The 17,496-nt window shown below is 34.5% G+C and overlaps 1 protein-coding gene and 1 long non-coding RNA gene across 9 annotated transcripts in view; both read left to right on the top strand.

The window, feature by feature from the left end:
- The window catches only part of LOC124635134 (supervillin-like), a 206,710-nt gene that overhangs the window by 39,592 nt on the left and 149,622 nt on the right, over positions 1 to 17,496 (top strand). For 6 of the 8 annotated variants that reach the window (XM_047170931.1, XM_047170929.1, XM_047170930.1 and 3 more), the window contains exon 4: positions 2,596 to 2,713. In XM_047170931.1, the coding sequence (XP_047026887.1) occupies positions 2,596 to 2,713 (118 nt within the window). Of the gene's footprint in view, positions 1 to 1,220; positions 1,354 to 2,595; positions 2,714 to 17,496 lie in introns of those variants that run through there. The other 2 variants (XM_047170934.1, XM_047170933.1) reach the window with 1 other exon arrangement.
- LOC124635139 lies at positions 8,987 to 15,605 on the top strand. Its single transcript, XR_006984973.1, has 2 exons — positions 8,987 to 9,701; positions 14,984 to 15,605. It is a non-coding gene; the product is annotated as an uncharacterized LOC124635139 (long non-coding RNA).

The following is a 17,496-nucleotide window of genomic DNA, read 5'->3' as shown; positions in this document are numbered from 1 at the left end:
ATAATTCGTCGAATTCTTTGAGTAGGTAACTATTACCTACAACCTAGCGGCCTAGATAACCAGGTTCCAAATGTCTTACTCCTCTCCTTGACATATCTACTCAAGAATTTGTATCAAAGTTTTGCAGAAAATTGTTTAACATAACATGGTTTTGGTCTGCCAGTAAATAGGTTCTCGAAACTTTGTCCTACGCACATTGTTCTATGTCTCAAACCGGCGTATGAGTTTGTCAATATTAGGCTCCACTTTTGTGTTAGTTTAGCCATCCAGTGTTGAATTTTCTTCAAGCACTAATATATCGAACTTCAATATTAGTTTGATAGTCAAGTTTTACTTTGTACAGAAAATTAATATTTCAATATTTGAGTAATTATTTGCCTTTCGCTTCACAATTTACGATCCATGATCTTCTTAGAATTTTAATATCGCCAAGAATCCTTGAGCTTAAATATACTCTTAGAAAAGGGTGACCTGAAGTAGATTAATTTAATCTGTCTAAGTAAGAGCTGCGGATATTTTTCGGGCGAATTAAGGCAGTTTGCGGTACCCGGGGTAGAGTAAACATTTGCGAATACCCTTAATTATATAAGTTCTTTCGATGTTTCCTTGCCAACTAAGTTGGAGAGGTAATGGGAAACCCTACGCAAAAAGGGCTACTCACTGAAGTTCGCCGACTGTTTTTATTGTTTTTTGAAGTTCTTTGTCGGTTTTCGTATTCAGTTAATTAATCTTTCCAACAATACCTATTTCAACTACAAGAACAGTTTTGATTTTCTTAGTAACGAGTTAATACTTAGTTGTGCAAGTTAAGCGGGATTCTAGATCCAGTCTAAGTTTAAGTTTCCAATCAAACACTGTATGCACCTTCGTAGTCAAACATAGGCAGTCTCTATCAAGCGAACTTAACTAGAAACCTGTAATGAACAGACGCCACAGCTGTTACATTCACTGAACTTGGGATGCTACTGCAAATAATTATTCTAATACTATCTTTCGTCTGCGGGTTTCTTCTCTTCGTAAAGGGAGCTTATTCCCGCACCTGGATAAAAAGATGCCTTTATGTTGTAAGTTAACGCTGAGTAGGCACAAATGCCAAATCTTTTATTTCATTTCGGGTCTTAAATATATTTCTTGAAGGTACACTTACGCACTAGAAATTCTTCAAAGGTTGTATCCATGACATCACTAGGAGCTATGAGCTTATCATTTAACTTTTAGGTATAAACGTACAATAGTCAGACGTGAAGTGAATAAGTGAGTCCGACTCTTAATTCTATGTAACGCATAAAGTTAAAGAGTCATTCTGTTGCCAATATGAGAATTTACTTTAAGGAGTATAAAATAAATAAAATGGTAAGTGGTTTAGACAGTATCTATTTTCTATATTCAGTAGGTACGGTTCCAAATTCAATGTCATAAGTCAATGGCCGTATGAAATATTAGTTAAGAGTAATTTATTTTTGGTTATTTTGACGCTTTGGATGGACCTCAAGGCTGTATTTGACTAATTTGTTAGACGAAAAGTCGATTTGATTTTGAGTAAATAATTGTAATTCAATCACGGATTCAATACTGTAAATATAGTATAGTATCAAAAATGTATGACAATTTACCCCTTTACGTAGTTTTGGCAAAATAAATTGGCGTAAAGTCTTCGTTGTAATCTAATGATCGAACTTCATCTCTATCAGGGTTATTAATCTCCCATATTATGCTATCAGATACCAAGAATTCTCAATAATAATGCCATCATGACAACAATTCAATTAATTTCATTGATGGATCACACTGAGAAGCAAGCCTATTATATACTCTTAGACTAAACGTTTTATCTCTATTATTTCAGACGAGATCTTTACAAATTATTAAGTAGTCCTTCATTATACTTGAGAATGAGTAAATAATTTATAATTATTGTACTTCAGTTCAAAGTCTTAACTCTTGAGGTCAAGGGTGTCTCAAGTTCACGGTCGGAGTTTCTTTTATGATTGAGCAAATAAGCTTAAAAGTCATAATGAAAATTTAAACGACTTATTATAAAGAAATACTTTGCATTTAATTCTGTGTAGAAATATTATATTTATTTGACTATAAAATTGAATTATTATGAATTTGTTTAAATTAATGAATTTATGCAGTTGTTTTTTTCAACTTTAAGTTGTCTTCTTTGAATTTGTATGTTTATTATGTACTAGGCCTGTAAATTCTTATTGCGTTAATAGATTAACCACACGCAACTCTTTTGTGAAAAATTAACCTAATTTTTGGTTAATTTTTCCTAATTTGTGGTCGAAACGAAACACTCAGTTTTATGTCCTAAATGTTTATGAGGCTTTGTTTTACATATTTTATAAATACAGGTGCACTAAATGCACTCTTCCTGTATTATGCAAAAGATAATGTTTAACTATTGAATAATACAAAAACAACAATATAATTCTTGGTATATGTACGCCCATCGAATTGAATTCCGAAACAGGAAAGGCATGTTAAATTGTTAAATTCTTTAACCCCTACCAAGTTTAACTTTATTTAGTGTAATTCTAGATCTATAGAAAACAGACTTATCTTTAATTTTTTTCTCCATTGTTTCAGCGTCCGAATGGACCGGAGTGCACACCTCCGTGCAGGCGCGCACAGCCGTCACCGCGCACTACCAGCAGCGCGCCGAAACGAACTCTTGCGCAGCCTACCGTTAACACCGATGCTGCTGGTGAGTACTTATATTTAAGTATAGTATTTTGAGTGTACTATAGTGTCAATGTTTCGACGGTAGAGGAATTTGATTGTCAGTTTTAAAAGTAGGCCGTTTGAATTGGGTTTCTTAGGATCGCGAGGATTACGTATCTACATGTCCGTAGGACATTGAATATCGTATTTTTTTACTAGAGGAAAACATTGCAATATAAGTTATTTGGGAAACTTTTTGAATGCGAACAAAAAGTACCATCACAATTCACATAAAGTTAAATACATTGTGAAATACATAGCGATTAACGGTTAACATGCAGACGCATTAACAACACAAAACTCACACGTTCTCACTGTCACCATTTGTCTCGCAGTTAATTTCGTTTCGTTTCGACAAAATGGTACTCTTGACGCTGTATGCCGTAAAGGATTTCGTAAATTATCGCACAGTTTAAAATTCTTTCGTGACAAATCGGCGTCGCAACGGATTTTACTGTTCACACTTAGCTCCCGCAGAAATCTCGACCTTTCATTTGTTTTAATACTATAATTAGAATATCTCGTTATTTTTTACTTTTATGTTTTTAAAGGTATTTAAGACCCGTAATTGCTCAGTGGTGGGTTGAGATAAAATAAGCTTTTAGTATTATGTTTGATACAGAGTGTTGATGTTTTTTTTATAAAGTTGTGGGGTCCAAATACCCCTTTTTCTGTCTGAACATATTTAATGAAATTCCAGTTTTTACCTAGATCAATAATGTTTATCTATGACTCGCATATCAGATGTATCGTCTATATACATATAGGTATCAGGACGGGAAGCTAAAGTATATAAATAAATAATGTTCTGCCAATAGGATAAAGTTGTACTAAATCTATTTTTCCTGAAAAAGGATTTGCTTCGGAAGACTAGATCAAACTTTTTCTATTTTTGTGTGGCCCACGCAAATTTGATAAGTTTGATACATTTTTAACTCATTTTTATTTCAAGTTAACTTTCCTCATGATTTTTTGTCTCATAAAATAAAAATGAACTCAGGCAAAATGTCATCGGAAGTTGACGTAATCTGTAAACCAAAGAGCACTTCGAAACTCCTGTTTATTTTATAAGGGTCTGATCAGAGTGTGTAGGCAGAGAGTTTGCCATAACGTGAGCGTGCTAAAGCCAGATGTCCCACACGCATCTCTCACCAGGTGACATCCAAATAACAATGCGTTTAACCTGTCAAACATACGCCCTCAGTCTATTTCTGCGTGCTACCGCCCGGCCGTGACCGCAGTCACGTTGACACGCCAAACACCCGGCGAGCGTAGGGTTGAAAGTTCCAAACGTCCCTTTTAGACAGCCCATGTATACGTCACGCTTGCGTCCCCATATATACCCATCGTTACATGAATCCGCCCAATTTGCAAATTTAAACCTACGGAATTTGTTCCCCGAATTTAAAGTGGGCGGATTAAATAGATTGTTTAAACTCCCAAGTATTTAACGAAAGATCGTAGAAATATGCAGATTGTCTGTTACATTTTAGCTTTGTGGAATATCTAAAAAGCTCTACAGTTCAGTTTAAATTGCCAATGTTATTTTCTGTGTAGTTTCATATTCACAACCGTGAACGTCGATTTACATAAACGTATTGCTTGTTATTTTTCCCAGATGGCCGAGCTACATCTGGATAAGGCAACCCTATTGTTATCGTGATTATTGGCAAACGTTACCTTAGCCTCGTACCCTTTGCATTCAAATTCGAACCATACACAGACGTAATCTGCTACAAATTATTTAGGCTCTATAAAGTCTGTACGCTTTGCTAATGGAAAGTACCTACGTTTTCACTTCCAGCATTCCTAATTCAAGGAATTAGTTGTGTTGAACGGATTCTCAGTATCGTGTTCGATGTTATGTGTAATTGTCGATTGAAGAAATGGTATCGTTAAAAACGTAATGGAATTCATTAATTACTAATCCAACTTGTTATGCTTTCTGTTCGAGCTCATTGCAGAAAAGGGGTACTGCATCCTAAATAAGTGTAAGTTGCTATAAAATCCTTAAAACTTTGTTTACCCGCGATTTGTCTTTTTGAGAAATCAATGTCTATTCATTAACACTATGCAATTGAGCACGAAATAATCAAATGATGATCTGTCATAACGATAATAATAGTTCTCAGAAAGTATATTGTATCGTGTCACTGTGAATCGTAACAGATTAATTGGATAGAAAATTTAACTGCGTGTCCATCAATTTCGCTTCGTTTGGCGTATCAATTAGAGCCATCGATTGCGCCGAGGTATGGTTCTTTAGCGGTTTTTTACCCTCAAGTGAAAGGAAAATTCAAGTTAAATAATATACCATTTGTAGACGTACGTTTCCACATAATTCACTATACAAACGTTAGCTAGACTAGAATTCCATATTGGCGTGTGTTTCTTTATCCATCGAATTCGTTCGTGTATCAATTTATTATTCAAATATGTTCAATTTATAGGCCACAGGTAGAGCTAGCGAACTGGCGTGCAAGCCCCGAGACTGGAGACGTACGTGTGAGCCTTTCTAGCATGAATTATTTAGAAGCACTGGGGCAGGAATATTATGATCGTGGTCTCTAGCCAGCCGGCTATATGGCACAAGGTTGTTTGTCTAAGACTTACGATAGTTCCAAGTTTATGCATTAGTTTGCAAGGAAACAAGAGCTAAGACGTCACTAAGTACGTTCCGGTGGTGTAAGTAATGTTTCATTAAGGAGACATCGCCGCGTAATTGTTGCACTTTATCCTATAGTTCGGTCTAAATCTTAAAGCACATAACAGAATAGCTGCAACATCTTTGAATAACTTTAGTACCCGAGAGACGGCCATTTTAGTTTTATCTAAGTATCGCTACAAATCTGCATATGACCTCCACTATGCATCTTAACTGAATTTGTTTGAAAAGAACCACATGGCAATTTAAATACTGCAAAGTCTGCTCTTAAAAATCTACACGGTATTACCAACACATAAAAAGCTGAAGAGTCAAAGATGTCTTTAGTAGATCGAAAATAAGTAAAACCATTTTCACAAAACGCTTACAGAGTCTCTTCACTAATTAGAATAAGACAAAAGTTTATAGCATTTTTACAGCGGCTGTAACCCGACTCAAAAAGTACCTAACTGAACATTTTTGCCACGGAAGCTTTTCAAAGAGAGTAGGTAATATAAAATGGATATATTTTCGCCATAAAATATGTCCACGAAGTGTCCTTTTACGAGTGCAATTTAATAGCAGTCCTGAGGCACAACGTGGGGATGTATCATGATATCAAATTATTACCTTTGGCCTTTCTATCTGTGGAAAATCGTATTGACATCTAAAATTGCAAATAAGACATCTTAAACCCCTTTTATTCAGGAAAAAAATCGCAGCGCAATTCCTTATGAAAATAGACCTAGGTATCTTCACATTATGATGGTCTTTCAACGTGCCAGTTACGAGGGACTACGACTCCAGTCTGCCATTATGCAAAAATGTATAAAAGTTACTTAAGCGTGCACCTGAGTTGGTACTACGTATTTGTCAGCAGAAACCCATTTTCATCAAGCAGTAATGCATTATGCAGATAACTTCGTGGGAACGGAAAAGCAATCGACTAAAAACAACGTAAAATATCGCAACAGCTGGTGTATTTTACGTATTTTCCTTCGATATACGCCGAGTGAGGGTGTCGCAAAATAAATGCACGTAAAGTCCGAAGCTCACGCTCTGGTCAGGCGGTAACTAGGCCAAGGTTGGGACCTTACCTGGCAAGTCCTTCATAATAGAATGGTGCATACGGAACATAATGCAAAACTATAACACTTCTGGTATAGTGTTGTTGGTTCTCGAGTGCGCCAGCCTCAATAATATTATTTATTGCATTCAATTTTCCTGCAGCGGTTCTCTATTTCTAGCACTTTTATATTCAAATTGACAGGGCTGTGATATTGTCCTGAAGATGTCTTGGCCGCAGTCCAGTGATCATTTCAGTTTATTCATGGACATACGCAGCCTTCATCCTTAAATTCGATCGCGAACAAAAATACAGCAAAGTCAATGAATTATTTTTTTATTGATTAAAGTAAACCCCCTAGCTCCATTAAATATAATGCCGTCATCACTTATTCAGCCAATTCCAATGAAATATCGTTCCTGCCGATCAATAAGAATTCAATTTCGTCGAAAAACCCGTTGCGATCTTCAATGAACCAATCAAGAAGTCAAGGGCAGCTGTCAAACATGTCAACAGGTTCCAAAAGTTTGCTGTCAAAACCCAAACGATCGACAGGTGGGTCAGACCACAATACACGCAGTTTTGAAGTGGGTCAAGGTCTTAACCTTACCTATCTCGTCCTCCAAACAAGTGCATACGAAACGGAGTAAACGTTACAAGGAAAATGTTCATGGAATATGACAGTTATTTAAATTTAGATGCTCGTTTCATTCTTGTTTACAGGGTCAGTTTAGCAAGGATTCTCAGCTAAATCCTTTAATATTTCGGGAATATTGCTTTGCTTTCCAACGCCGGGAAATTACTTGTGGCATTGGGCACCGATTTTAAGTAAACTGTCCGCATACGCGCTGACGACCTCGATGGCGCAATGGTCATCATGCCGGACCGCCGAACCTGAGGTCCCGGGTTCGATTCCCGGTTCGGTCGACATTTGTGTGATGAGCATGCTTGTTGGCCGTGGTCTGGGTGTTATGATATGTATTTATAAATATGTATATTATGTAGCTATATGTAGTTTATCAGTTGTGTTAGCATCCATAACACAAGTTAATAAATAACTTACCATGGGGCTAACCGACCGTGTGTGAAAAAGGTGTCCCGACATTATTTATATTTATTTATTATTTATTTATATACTGAGAATTTAATATTGATTCTGTTCTACCTATTCAAAATAAGCACTTTAGGGTCTTCCTCTAAAGTCTAAAACACGGTAGTGTTAAATTAATTAAGCCCAGTGAGAGTCCCGCACTAATTACGTTATTGGTCGACTATCAAGGCCTTCTGCGAACCCTAGTTTTTCTTTTCTAAGTTAGGTACTTTCAAGTTAGCTCAAACCGTTTGGAATTTCGTACGATAGAGCGTAAAGCAGATTTTCACGATAAACTTATTCTGATACCTCAACATTAATCGGTCCAGAAGTTTCCCTAGCTCCTATACGTTAACCACCGTCAGCGTGGGTAGGCAGGTTGTTGGTCCATACAGCCAAGCAGCAGTTTATCAGCACCTACGCCTGACATTTCACTCTACGGGGAAGGGATCGACTTAACAGGTATTTTATATCATTTCCTCGGTAAAAAGGGTACATGACTAAGTTAAAATTCCCATGTGCCAAAAATGTTCCGTAATATTATTCTTCAATTTGCCAAAGGCTGAGATATTTCGAAATGTCAATACGAATACCTCGTTACTTATAAGAATTGATTTATATCTCATTCGAGGCTATCAATTTCAAATATGATTTTATTTTCAAAAAAGTACATAGTAGTTTCAATTCATGAACATTCAGGATATTGTTGAATGACATTTAGCTTTGCTGCTGTAGAAGATTTTAAATATTGATGATAAATATATATATCCGCAATGGTCGCTATATTATGTGGTAAACTTTTGCTGTAAAACTAACGTAGGTAAAAAATATCACCGGTATTTACTTTTTATTTCAAGTGTCGTGTCTAACACCAGTAAACTGTGTAAGCGAATATTTACGCGTCATTATTTAGTGTTTAGTCCCCTTGAAAAACTGATGTATCATGTCATAACTTATCAGAAAGAAGTCAAGCGCGAAAAATGTTATAAATTACGTTTCTCTTATGAAGAAAACACTATTAATATTTCAGAATATTGTATGGATATTACTTTGAAGTTTAGCCACATGTTTAGCTTAGAAGGACCTATGTATGGTACACAGTAAGTTAGGCAAGAAAGCCCACATGTATCTTATAAACTACTTCTTGCAACCAATCTTAAGAAATCTTCTAAATGTTATATTTGTCATTAATAAAAAGATCGTGTGTCAAAAGATGCACGCTTCGACCATTATGTGACTAGATCTTACTATTTCGCCTTAGGCTAACTGCTTAGAGATTCTAGAAAAATCGCCCTAAAAGTAGTCCCTTAGAGCTATGAGTGCTCATAATACATTTGAATAAAATAATATCTTGCTTGTTCAATTTATGTTCTATTCATGGTTTTTTATTGCATTTTATTGCGCTAAAGCTGAATTTTAGATTTAATCTTTTTAATGTTAGCAAAGCAATTGTTAGATCCTTTTATTTTATACGGGCAACACTGCTGCCACCGTGATGACAACCCTATGAAGATTTTGACAGATAGAGCGCGCGTTTTCTTCGTGCACTGATAAACTATGTTTTCTTACGATTGTTATTAAAAATTGTGTTTTAAAAGTGAATACAAGAAGTTATTGTGATACGAATTGACGTTTTATTTCTGATGAAAGCTAGGAGATCATACCCTAGCTTATATCAGAAGCGGGAAGAACAGAAAACGCCTAGTTACCAATGGGGCGCGAATGCTCCGAATGATCTCGAAATTAATGATCACGCCACACTATGCGAAACACTTCTTTACGAAGACGAGATGACCACAGCACTGATTGCTCAACCGCAATAATGCATCAAGGACTTTTCTACTCAAGGAAAACAAAGCGACATGGTCAACAGGGGCACGATTCTCCTAATTTTACTTAAAAACATTCGATTTACGTTCGATTGCGATCCAATCCCGACTCGATTACGATTGAAACCGCTCGTGAACGCTGATGGTATTGAAGAGTAAAACTGAATGCCTACAATCGGATGAGATTATAACTGCGAAAGACTTGTGGAGCCAATAATGACGACGACCAGACAAGATTCTTGTGTGTAGATTACTGCTTGATACACACTACGCCTGATGGCGATTAGACACCTCCACCGTGATGAAACATTTTACCAGGTACCCGAGACATTGGACAATCAGGTATAAGTATTAATATAGGTATATATTTTTTTTTGCATTCCAATTTAATCCATGGAATAGAAAACAATCATTTAATTGCCCAAACATGTGTATACATGCATACACACGCAGGTGCATGCATGTAGGATAAAATTACAATTATTAAAGGTATGTGCTTAAAACATATTTGCCACTTGTCATGGCACACAAATATAAAACCAGAAACATTTAGCTCTATATACTAAAAACTATTTGAGCCGACATTTCAGAGCTTCGGTACTGAGTTTTCTCTAGGTTATAGATATTTTGTTGTACATAATGGGTGCAATTCAAAATATAAGTGCAGTTTTACATGGATGTAAACAGAGCTTGCTATTGATCCATTTGATGCATGTATTTCTAAGGTGGGTAAATGTATAACAATATGTTTAATTAGACATCCATAAACCAGCTGGGAACATGGCAGATAGTCTGAGGTAAAGATTTCTATCCTGAGTAATTATGTATGGTGTTATTTTTGCTACACATTGAATACATACAATATTTATGGGAAAAGAGTAAATAAAGCAAGTAAAGCTAATTGCATAGTTCATGGGGATGATGGCCAAACAATTTGGTGTTAATGCATTATTTACATACATTACTGAAATAGACAAAGAAAGTACCTACAAAAATAAGTAAATAGGATATAACAATAGGATATTCACGTTATAAAGCCAATAAAACAATAATTAAAATTGAAATAATCATAATCACTTACAAACAGAAGTAGAAAATAAATTGGTTAATTGACAACCAACAAAAACCGTTGGACACAGCTCTTGACTATTCTAAGTACATCCCAAGCGGTGATAACAGATATTAATAATGGATAATCAAATACTTTAAAGTACTATAAACACTAAACTGGTTTTTATTCATAAACTATATGAAACTAAATGCTTCAAGCCAGTATGTTTCAGACAGTAAGTATATTTTACCAATATGTTGGTTCTGCCAATACAAACATCATTGTTAAGTAAAACTTCATTCCAAGCAAATATCATTCATCATTATCAGCTTATCGCAGTCCACTGCTGGACATAGGCCTCTCCAATGGCAAATATCATTGCCTGTTATTATTTTAAAGATGCACGTTTTATTTTAAAGTGAAAATTATAAAAATGGTAATCTTGTTAAATGATCTTTTCCATATTATTAACTGTAAATTGCTTCACCTAGAAAAAGTTAAACTGCCTATTCTATCTGAATGTTGGATGACATTACAGCTAACAGGTACATTATAGGACTGTAACACATTAAGGATAGTTTCATCACAGTAAAGATGCAGCAATTGTAGTAAATATTATTATTTACTTAAAGGATTTTACAGACTGAAGCATAATAAATAAATATAACTCGGTAGTGTCAATTAATCAGAAGAAAATATAACTCAGTAGTGTCTGTAATCTGAGTAGCCGGATCAGACATATTCTTTTTGAAAGATTTCATTTTAATTTGGAATCCACCACTTGATGCTGAGACCAATCTGGTTTCCTCAACCATTCAAAATAACCTGAAGTGCTTAAAGATATGTATACTAGAATCAAATAAATACAAAATAAACAAATTTCGGCTTTGAAATCTGAACGGAAAGCAGTCTATTATTATTAATTTAATAAATGAATATGGCGATTGCGTCAATAAGAGATAGGTCTGAGTTGGAACGAAACAACATTAGTTAGACATAAAATTGTCTGATACTACACAGGAGCCATACCATCAGAATACATTATACTATGCTGAAAAAGAAGTATGTAAGACGGTTAAAGAATAAATGATTAGGCAATTAATAAGTATTTTGTCCTAGCCAATTAAAAAGTCGAATGCATACCAGGGCACTCAGTAAAACATATAGATAAACTGAACCTGAACTTTTATGGATGGTAACAATACAAGTTAACACTTCTCTCTATACTCTCTTATGATAATATTCACATCAAATATTCTAAACATACAAATATAGGTACTCTCATTATGACAGGAAATCTTGTAATTTCCTGGGAGGTTAGACATTTTATTCTGAGGCTAAATTTCAGCACATGTTGTATGTTGGACCTTCTCTCACAGAAAATTACATGTACAGTTTATGATGATTTTCTTGATTGATGTTGTGAGTCTATTCTGACCACTTATAAAATAGGAACCAAGATTGTGGAGGATCAGAGGAGTGAATTCAGTGGGGTGTCAACAATCCTTAACAAGTCAGTAAGTACAACCACAAGTGTTTTACAGTCAACAACTAAGAAAGAGCATTGCTTAGTATTTATTAGTTTTGAACCATTAATTGAATAAACTGACTGATAAAAATAAAGAACAATTTATGTGGTTATTGGAACTTATGTTTAAAAATGATGACATCTGGTTATGTTTATATTCATGTATATATTTATTTGCATTCCATAATGTTACAATTGATGTTATAGAGGCTTAAAACTAAGTAAGTACCATTATAGGCCCTGTTAGGGCACAGCTAAAGAAGGCAATACTTTAAGGCAACATAAATAATTTACAAAGAACCATGAGTCAAACTAGGCCTAGGGGCACTTTGTTGTCACTTTGTTTGTATTAAAATTGTTACTACGGCACCACCTTCAATTCTGCTTTTGTATCCCTCATCAGGGATATAGTTCCGAAGGAGCAAAAGGCTTTTCCACTAAATAAATGAATAACAATTAAATGAAATATAATATAATTGGATTAAATGGTATTAACTAAAAAGAAAAGCTTGCATTGAGAAGTGTAGTGATTTTAATGAATTGTTAATTAATAAAACAATACCAGACGAAGAAAATTGATATCTGATTTTTTTTTATTATCTGTTATTAATTCTTATGAGCCTCTGTATTGAAATGTGAAATAAATTGAAAGATTCATACTATTTCAGTTTGGTTATATTGTTGAATTATTGAAACAAGACTAGATAAATAAACTTTTGATAAATTGAGAGGTTTGAAGGTATGCACTCTGTACTGTTTTAGCTGGTTCTATTGTTTGTTGCTGAAAACAAACGACTTGAGGAAGAAAGTGGATATTATGTATTTATATTTTTTAACCACTACCATAAGGGATTAACAGAAACATTGTAATGTTGTAAAATTGTAAATTGTAGTGGTCTGATTGAATTTGATTGTGTTATTAAATAATAATAATAGAAGACATGTATTGATTTAGTTTAACCATAGGCATTGCTTTAATACAAATAAGAGATGGACACAAAAAAAAAAAAATGTAATTACTTCTACATTTCTCGTTTTATTATGTTGTAAATTATTAAAAACAAGCAACTGGAATGCTAATAAAGAATTGAGTATTGATTAGACAAGATATATGGTACTAGTTGTGAGATAACGAATATAAATAAGGGATGGGTAGAGAAACTGACTAAAGAATGTTTAATAGCTATTTGATCATATTGATGATTAATGAAAACTAAACAAGATAAAATATGTATACATATATATTGTAGACAGAGATAGAAGATGTAATAAATTGAGATTTGTATATTGACCAGTTTGATGATATTGATAATTACGAAAGTCATTTATGATTCTGAATTTAATACTGTTTTACATGGAAGGAATTGTGTAAGGAAGGTTTTGTGTAAGGAGTCACTCGTGATAATATTATTAATCAATTTTTATAAAACATACTTAAAAAGCTGTGTATATTTTTCATAACTCTCAATTTTTCGAAACCAAGTCCTTAAAATAAATTGTATATTGTATTGAAGAGCGATACAAGCATAATGATGAAGTATATAAATCTAAGACAGGATATTAAGCAATTGTATGTTGTATTGAAGATCAATACATGTGTTATGATTAAGTTTATGAATCTGAGGCCAGATATTAAGAAATTAATAATGATGAAGTATAAACATCTGACGCTAGACATTGAGAAAGATCAATACAACTTGATCACTTGTATTGAAGATCAATACAAGTGTAATGATGAAGTATAAAAATTTGACGCTAGATATTGAGAAAGTGTATATTGTATCGAAGATCAATACAAGTGTAGTGTCCCAGTTTATGAATCAAAGGCTAGATATTAAGAAATTGTATATTGTATTGTTAATGTACAGTAGTCCAGGTACTGGATAGAAAGAAGTTGTTTACTGTAATGAAGAATTATATAAGCAGAAGCAATGTGTAAATATTGATTTGCACTTTGAATTATGATATTGATGAATTTGAATGTGTTAATAAGGAACAAAAGTTCAGAGACTTTGTATAATAGAAGTTTTCTATTGAAATGAGAAATGATATAAGTATCTTGATGCCAATATGGGGATGTTGACTTGTACTGCTTGAATTTGAATGAGGTACACAAATCCAGAGACGGGATATAAAGGATTCTTGTCGTCGATATGTTGATATTGACTTGTAATATTGAAATTTGAATGTATTGATAAGGTACCTAGATAAATCCCGAGACTGGATATAAGGAATTGTTTATTTGATGGGGAACTATATAAATGATTTGATGATTTTGATTTCTTGATTTTGACTTGTATTGCTGGAATTTGAATGTATTGATAAGGTACACAAGTCCGGAGACTGGGTATAGAGACTTGTTTATTTAATGGGGAATGATAAAAGTATATTGATGTCAATATGTTGGTTTTGACTTGTACTGCTTGAATTTGAATGTATTTTTAAAGAATATAAATCCAGAGACTGGATATAAAACATGTCGATTATTGAAATAGGAAATGATATAAGTATATTGATGCCAATATGTTGATGTTGACTTGTAATGGTTGAATTTGAATGTATTTATAAAGAATATAAATCCAGAGACTAGACATAAAACAAGTTGGTTATTGAAATAGGAAATTATATAAGTATATAGATGCCAATATGTTGATGTTGACTTGTAATCTTTGAATTTGAATGTATTGATAAGGTACATAAGTCGAGAGACTTGATAGAAGGATCTTGATGTCAATTTGTTAACATGACTGGAAGGCGTAGATAGCTCCAAATGGGAGTGAATTCCTCGCTGCAGTCACAGTGATAGTAAGATTAACTTACTCTGTTAAACTTGAATGTTTTGATAAAGTATACAAGTCCAAATACTAGACGTGAAGTTGTTTACTGTAGTAAGAATTTGTGAAAGTATATGGTTGCCTATTTGTTAAAATGGCAATGGTACACAAGTCACAGTTTGGATTCAAAATGAAATGAAATTAAAATATTCGAAGAAATTGTTTATCGTAGTGAGAGTTTTGCAATTATATTGTTGACGATTTGTTACAGATGGCTGGAAAGCAGGTGGCAAGTGAGAGTGCTTGGCCTCTGCATCAGTAAAGAGAGGCAGGTGGCAAGTGAGAGTGCTTGGCCTCTGCAACAGTAAAGAGAGGCAGGTGGCAAGTGAGAGTGCTTGGCCTCTGCATCAGTAAAGAGAGGCAGGTGGCAAGTGAGAGTGCTTGGCCTCTGCAACAGTAAAGAGAGGCAGGTGGCAAGTGAGAGTGCTTGGCCTCTGCATCAGTAAAGAGAGGCAGGTGGCAAGTGAGAGTGCTTGGCCTCTGCAACAGTAAAGAGAAGCAGGTGGCAAGTGAGAGTGCTTGGCCTCTGCATCAGTAAAGAGAGGCAGGTGGCAAGTGAGAGTGCTTGGCCTCTGCATCAGTAAAGAGAAGCAGGTGGCAAGTGAGAGTGCTTGGCCTGTAAGCTTACAATGTAGTAAATGATGTCATTGCTTGAAGTTGTACAGTGACTGGCAAGTGAGAGTGCTTGGCCAGTGAAGCTATGAAAAGATATGGTAACAAATGTAGAATATAAAAATATTAATATCAGATCTGTTTGAAAACTTGATTACCCAGTATACATATCTTTTCTTTGAATTGTATAAATTATTTTGCTAGTAAAAATTGCACTAAAATTATTTTGTATAATTTATTAATACATTTTTAGCTCAATTTGTATTGTATAACATTCTCAGGACTAGATAGAAAACTGTATGTAAAATGTAATTAATTTTATTTTCTTTTAAAAAGAGTGTCCATGGAGTTTCTTGCCGGTTCTTCTCCATGAGACCAACTCTTTGGAACCGTGCCCCTAACTTTGACGTTTCGAAAGAGCTTTTATAGGCCTACATAAAAAAAAAAAAATTGAGTTTGAGTTTGAATAAATTAGAGTAATTGTGTTAAATCAGACTTCTTGGAAAGTTGTTTAGTGGTCAATAGGTGGCACATGTTATTATTCCTAGTTCAACTTGCATTGTATAACTTTCTCAGAGTAGTCAGAGTCAGCCGTAAAATATTGTAAGCATTTCTTTTTTTGTATGTTATTATCGTATGTATCAATACATACCAAATGTTATACATATTGTGTTTTAAAAAGAGTAACCATGGAGTTTCTTGCCCGTTCTTCTCCATAGGAAGCTACTTTTGGAATGGGCAACTAGAATCAAACTTATTTATAATTACCCAAGGGTATAGTTTGAGGACAAACTAAGGTCAGGAAGGCCGAATGTTAGATCCTTTTATTTTATACGGGCAACACTGCTGCCACCGTGATGACAACCCTATGAAGATTTTGACAGATAGAGCGCGCGTTTTCTTCGTGCACTGATAAACTATGTTTTCTTACGATTGTTATTAAAAATTGTGTTTTAAAAGTGAATACAAGAAGTTATTGTGATACGAATTGACGTTTTATTTCTGATGAAAGCTAGGAGATCATACCCTAGCTTATACAATGGCTTAGCAACAGAAATGCGTTCGACTGTGAGAAATTGCAGTAGTAAATTCTAAAGGAAACCTGCATTCAAAAGGCTAACGCTAAAGTACCAGAAGTTATAAAAGCAGATGGTTGCAGTCCTTAGATACTGGGTCAAAGTATAACAGGACAAATGAAAGTTAATTGAATCCCTTTTGGAAAGCACACGCTAGACGACCATTATGGGTTCAAATTAAAAGATATTTTTGCAACACGAAACTCAATCAGTGCCATACAATTTTACATTGTAGATACAATTAAAATAATTGACGTACCAGCAACTATTTTCGCTCACTTAACTTCATCGAATTACCACCAGTTCTACGCTTAGGAGATCCCAGGGTGAATTCTCCGAGGGGATTGTTTCGTTCTTTTCTAGTACACTAAACTATCCAGGTAGTCTAGCGGTTCATCCTAACAAGTTCTCTCAAGATAATACAATATTCAAGTTGCAGGTTACCTAAGCCGTGTAGTAACTCGAGTACCATACAAAGTTCCTAATAGGAAAGTGCTATATGTTCTGAACAATTTTGTAAGTTTGTACTTAAGTCTTGACGGGGTGACTTAATGTTTTAGACAGTGTATTTTTATAGCTTATTGTTTACGAGTACATCGTGTAAAGCAGGCACTAAAAATATTATTTTATAGTTACTGTAACATAGTTTTCAGAAGAATTATAACTCGAAACTTCAAGCACAGTAATGATTATGTTTAACTTTTACCCCCAAGTCGGCTCCTTGTAGCATAAAGCTTACGCATGTCTATATTTATTTAATAAACCATCGATCTTATTTTCCCTAAAAATACATTAACCTCGACTCCCAGAGGTGTATCCTGAACATCAAAAGATCAACTGACGGATATTACTTCCCAAGGATTACGAACCGTAGACCGGCGGTCCAATCAATTGATTTCGTCTGCCTGGAGTACGCTTCAGTAGGCCCAAAGCGATTTCGTGCCTGTACTTGCATAAATAAACAGTATAATGGCAGTATTATTTTTATTGTTCCGTTTCGTCAATTCGCTAAGTTTCTTTGCGAAATCACAAAAAT

The sequence above is a fragment of the Helicoverpa zea genome, chromosome 12, assembly GCF_022581195.2.
Source record: "Helicoverpa zea isolate HzStark_Cry1AcR chromosome 12, ilHelZeax1.1, whole genome shotgun sequence".
Classification (NCBI taxonomy): Eukaryota; Metazoa; Arthropoda; class Insecta; order Lepidoptera; family Noctuidae; genus Helicoverpa; species Helicoverpa zea.
This window is presented reverse-complemented; position numbering and strand designations above follow the sequence as displayed.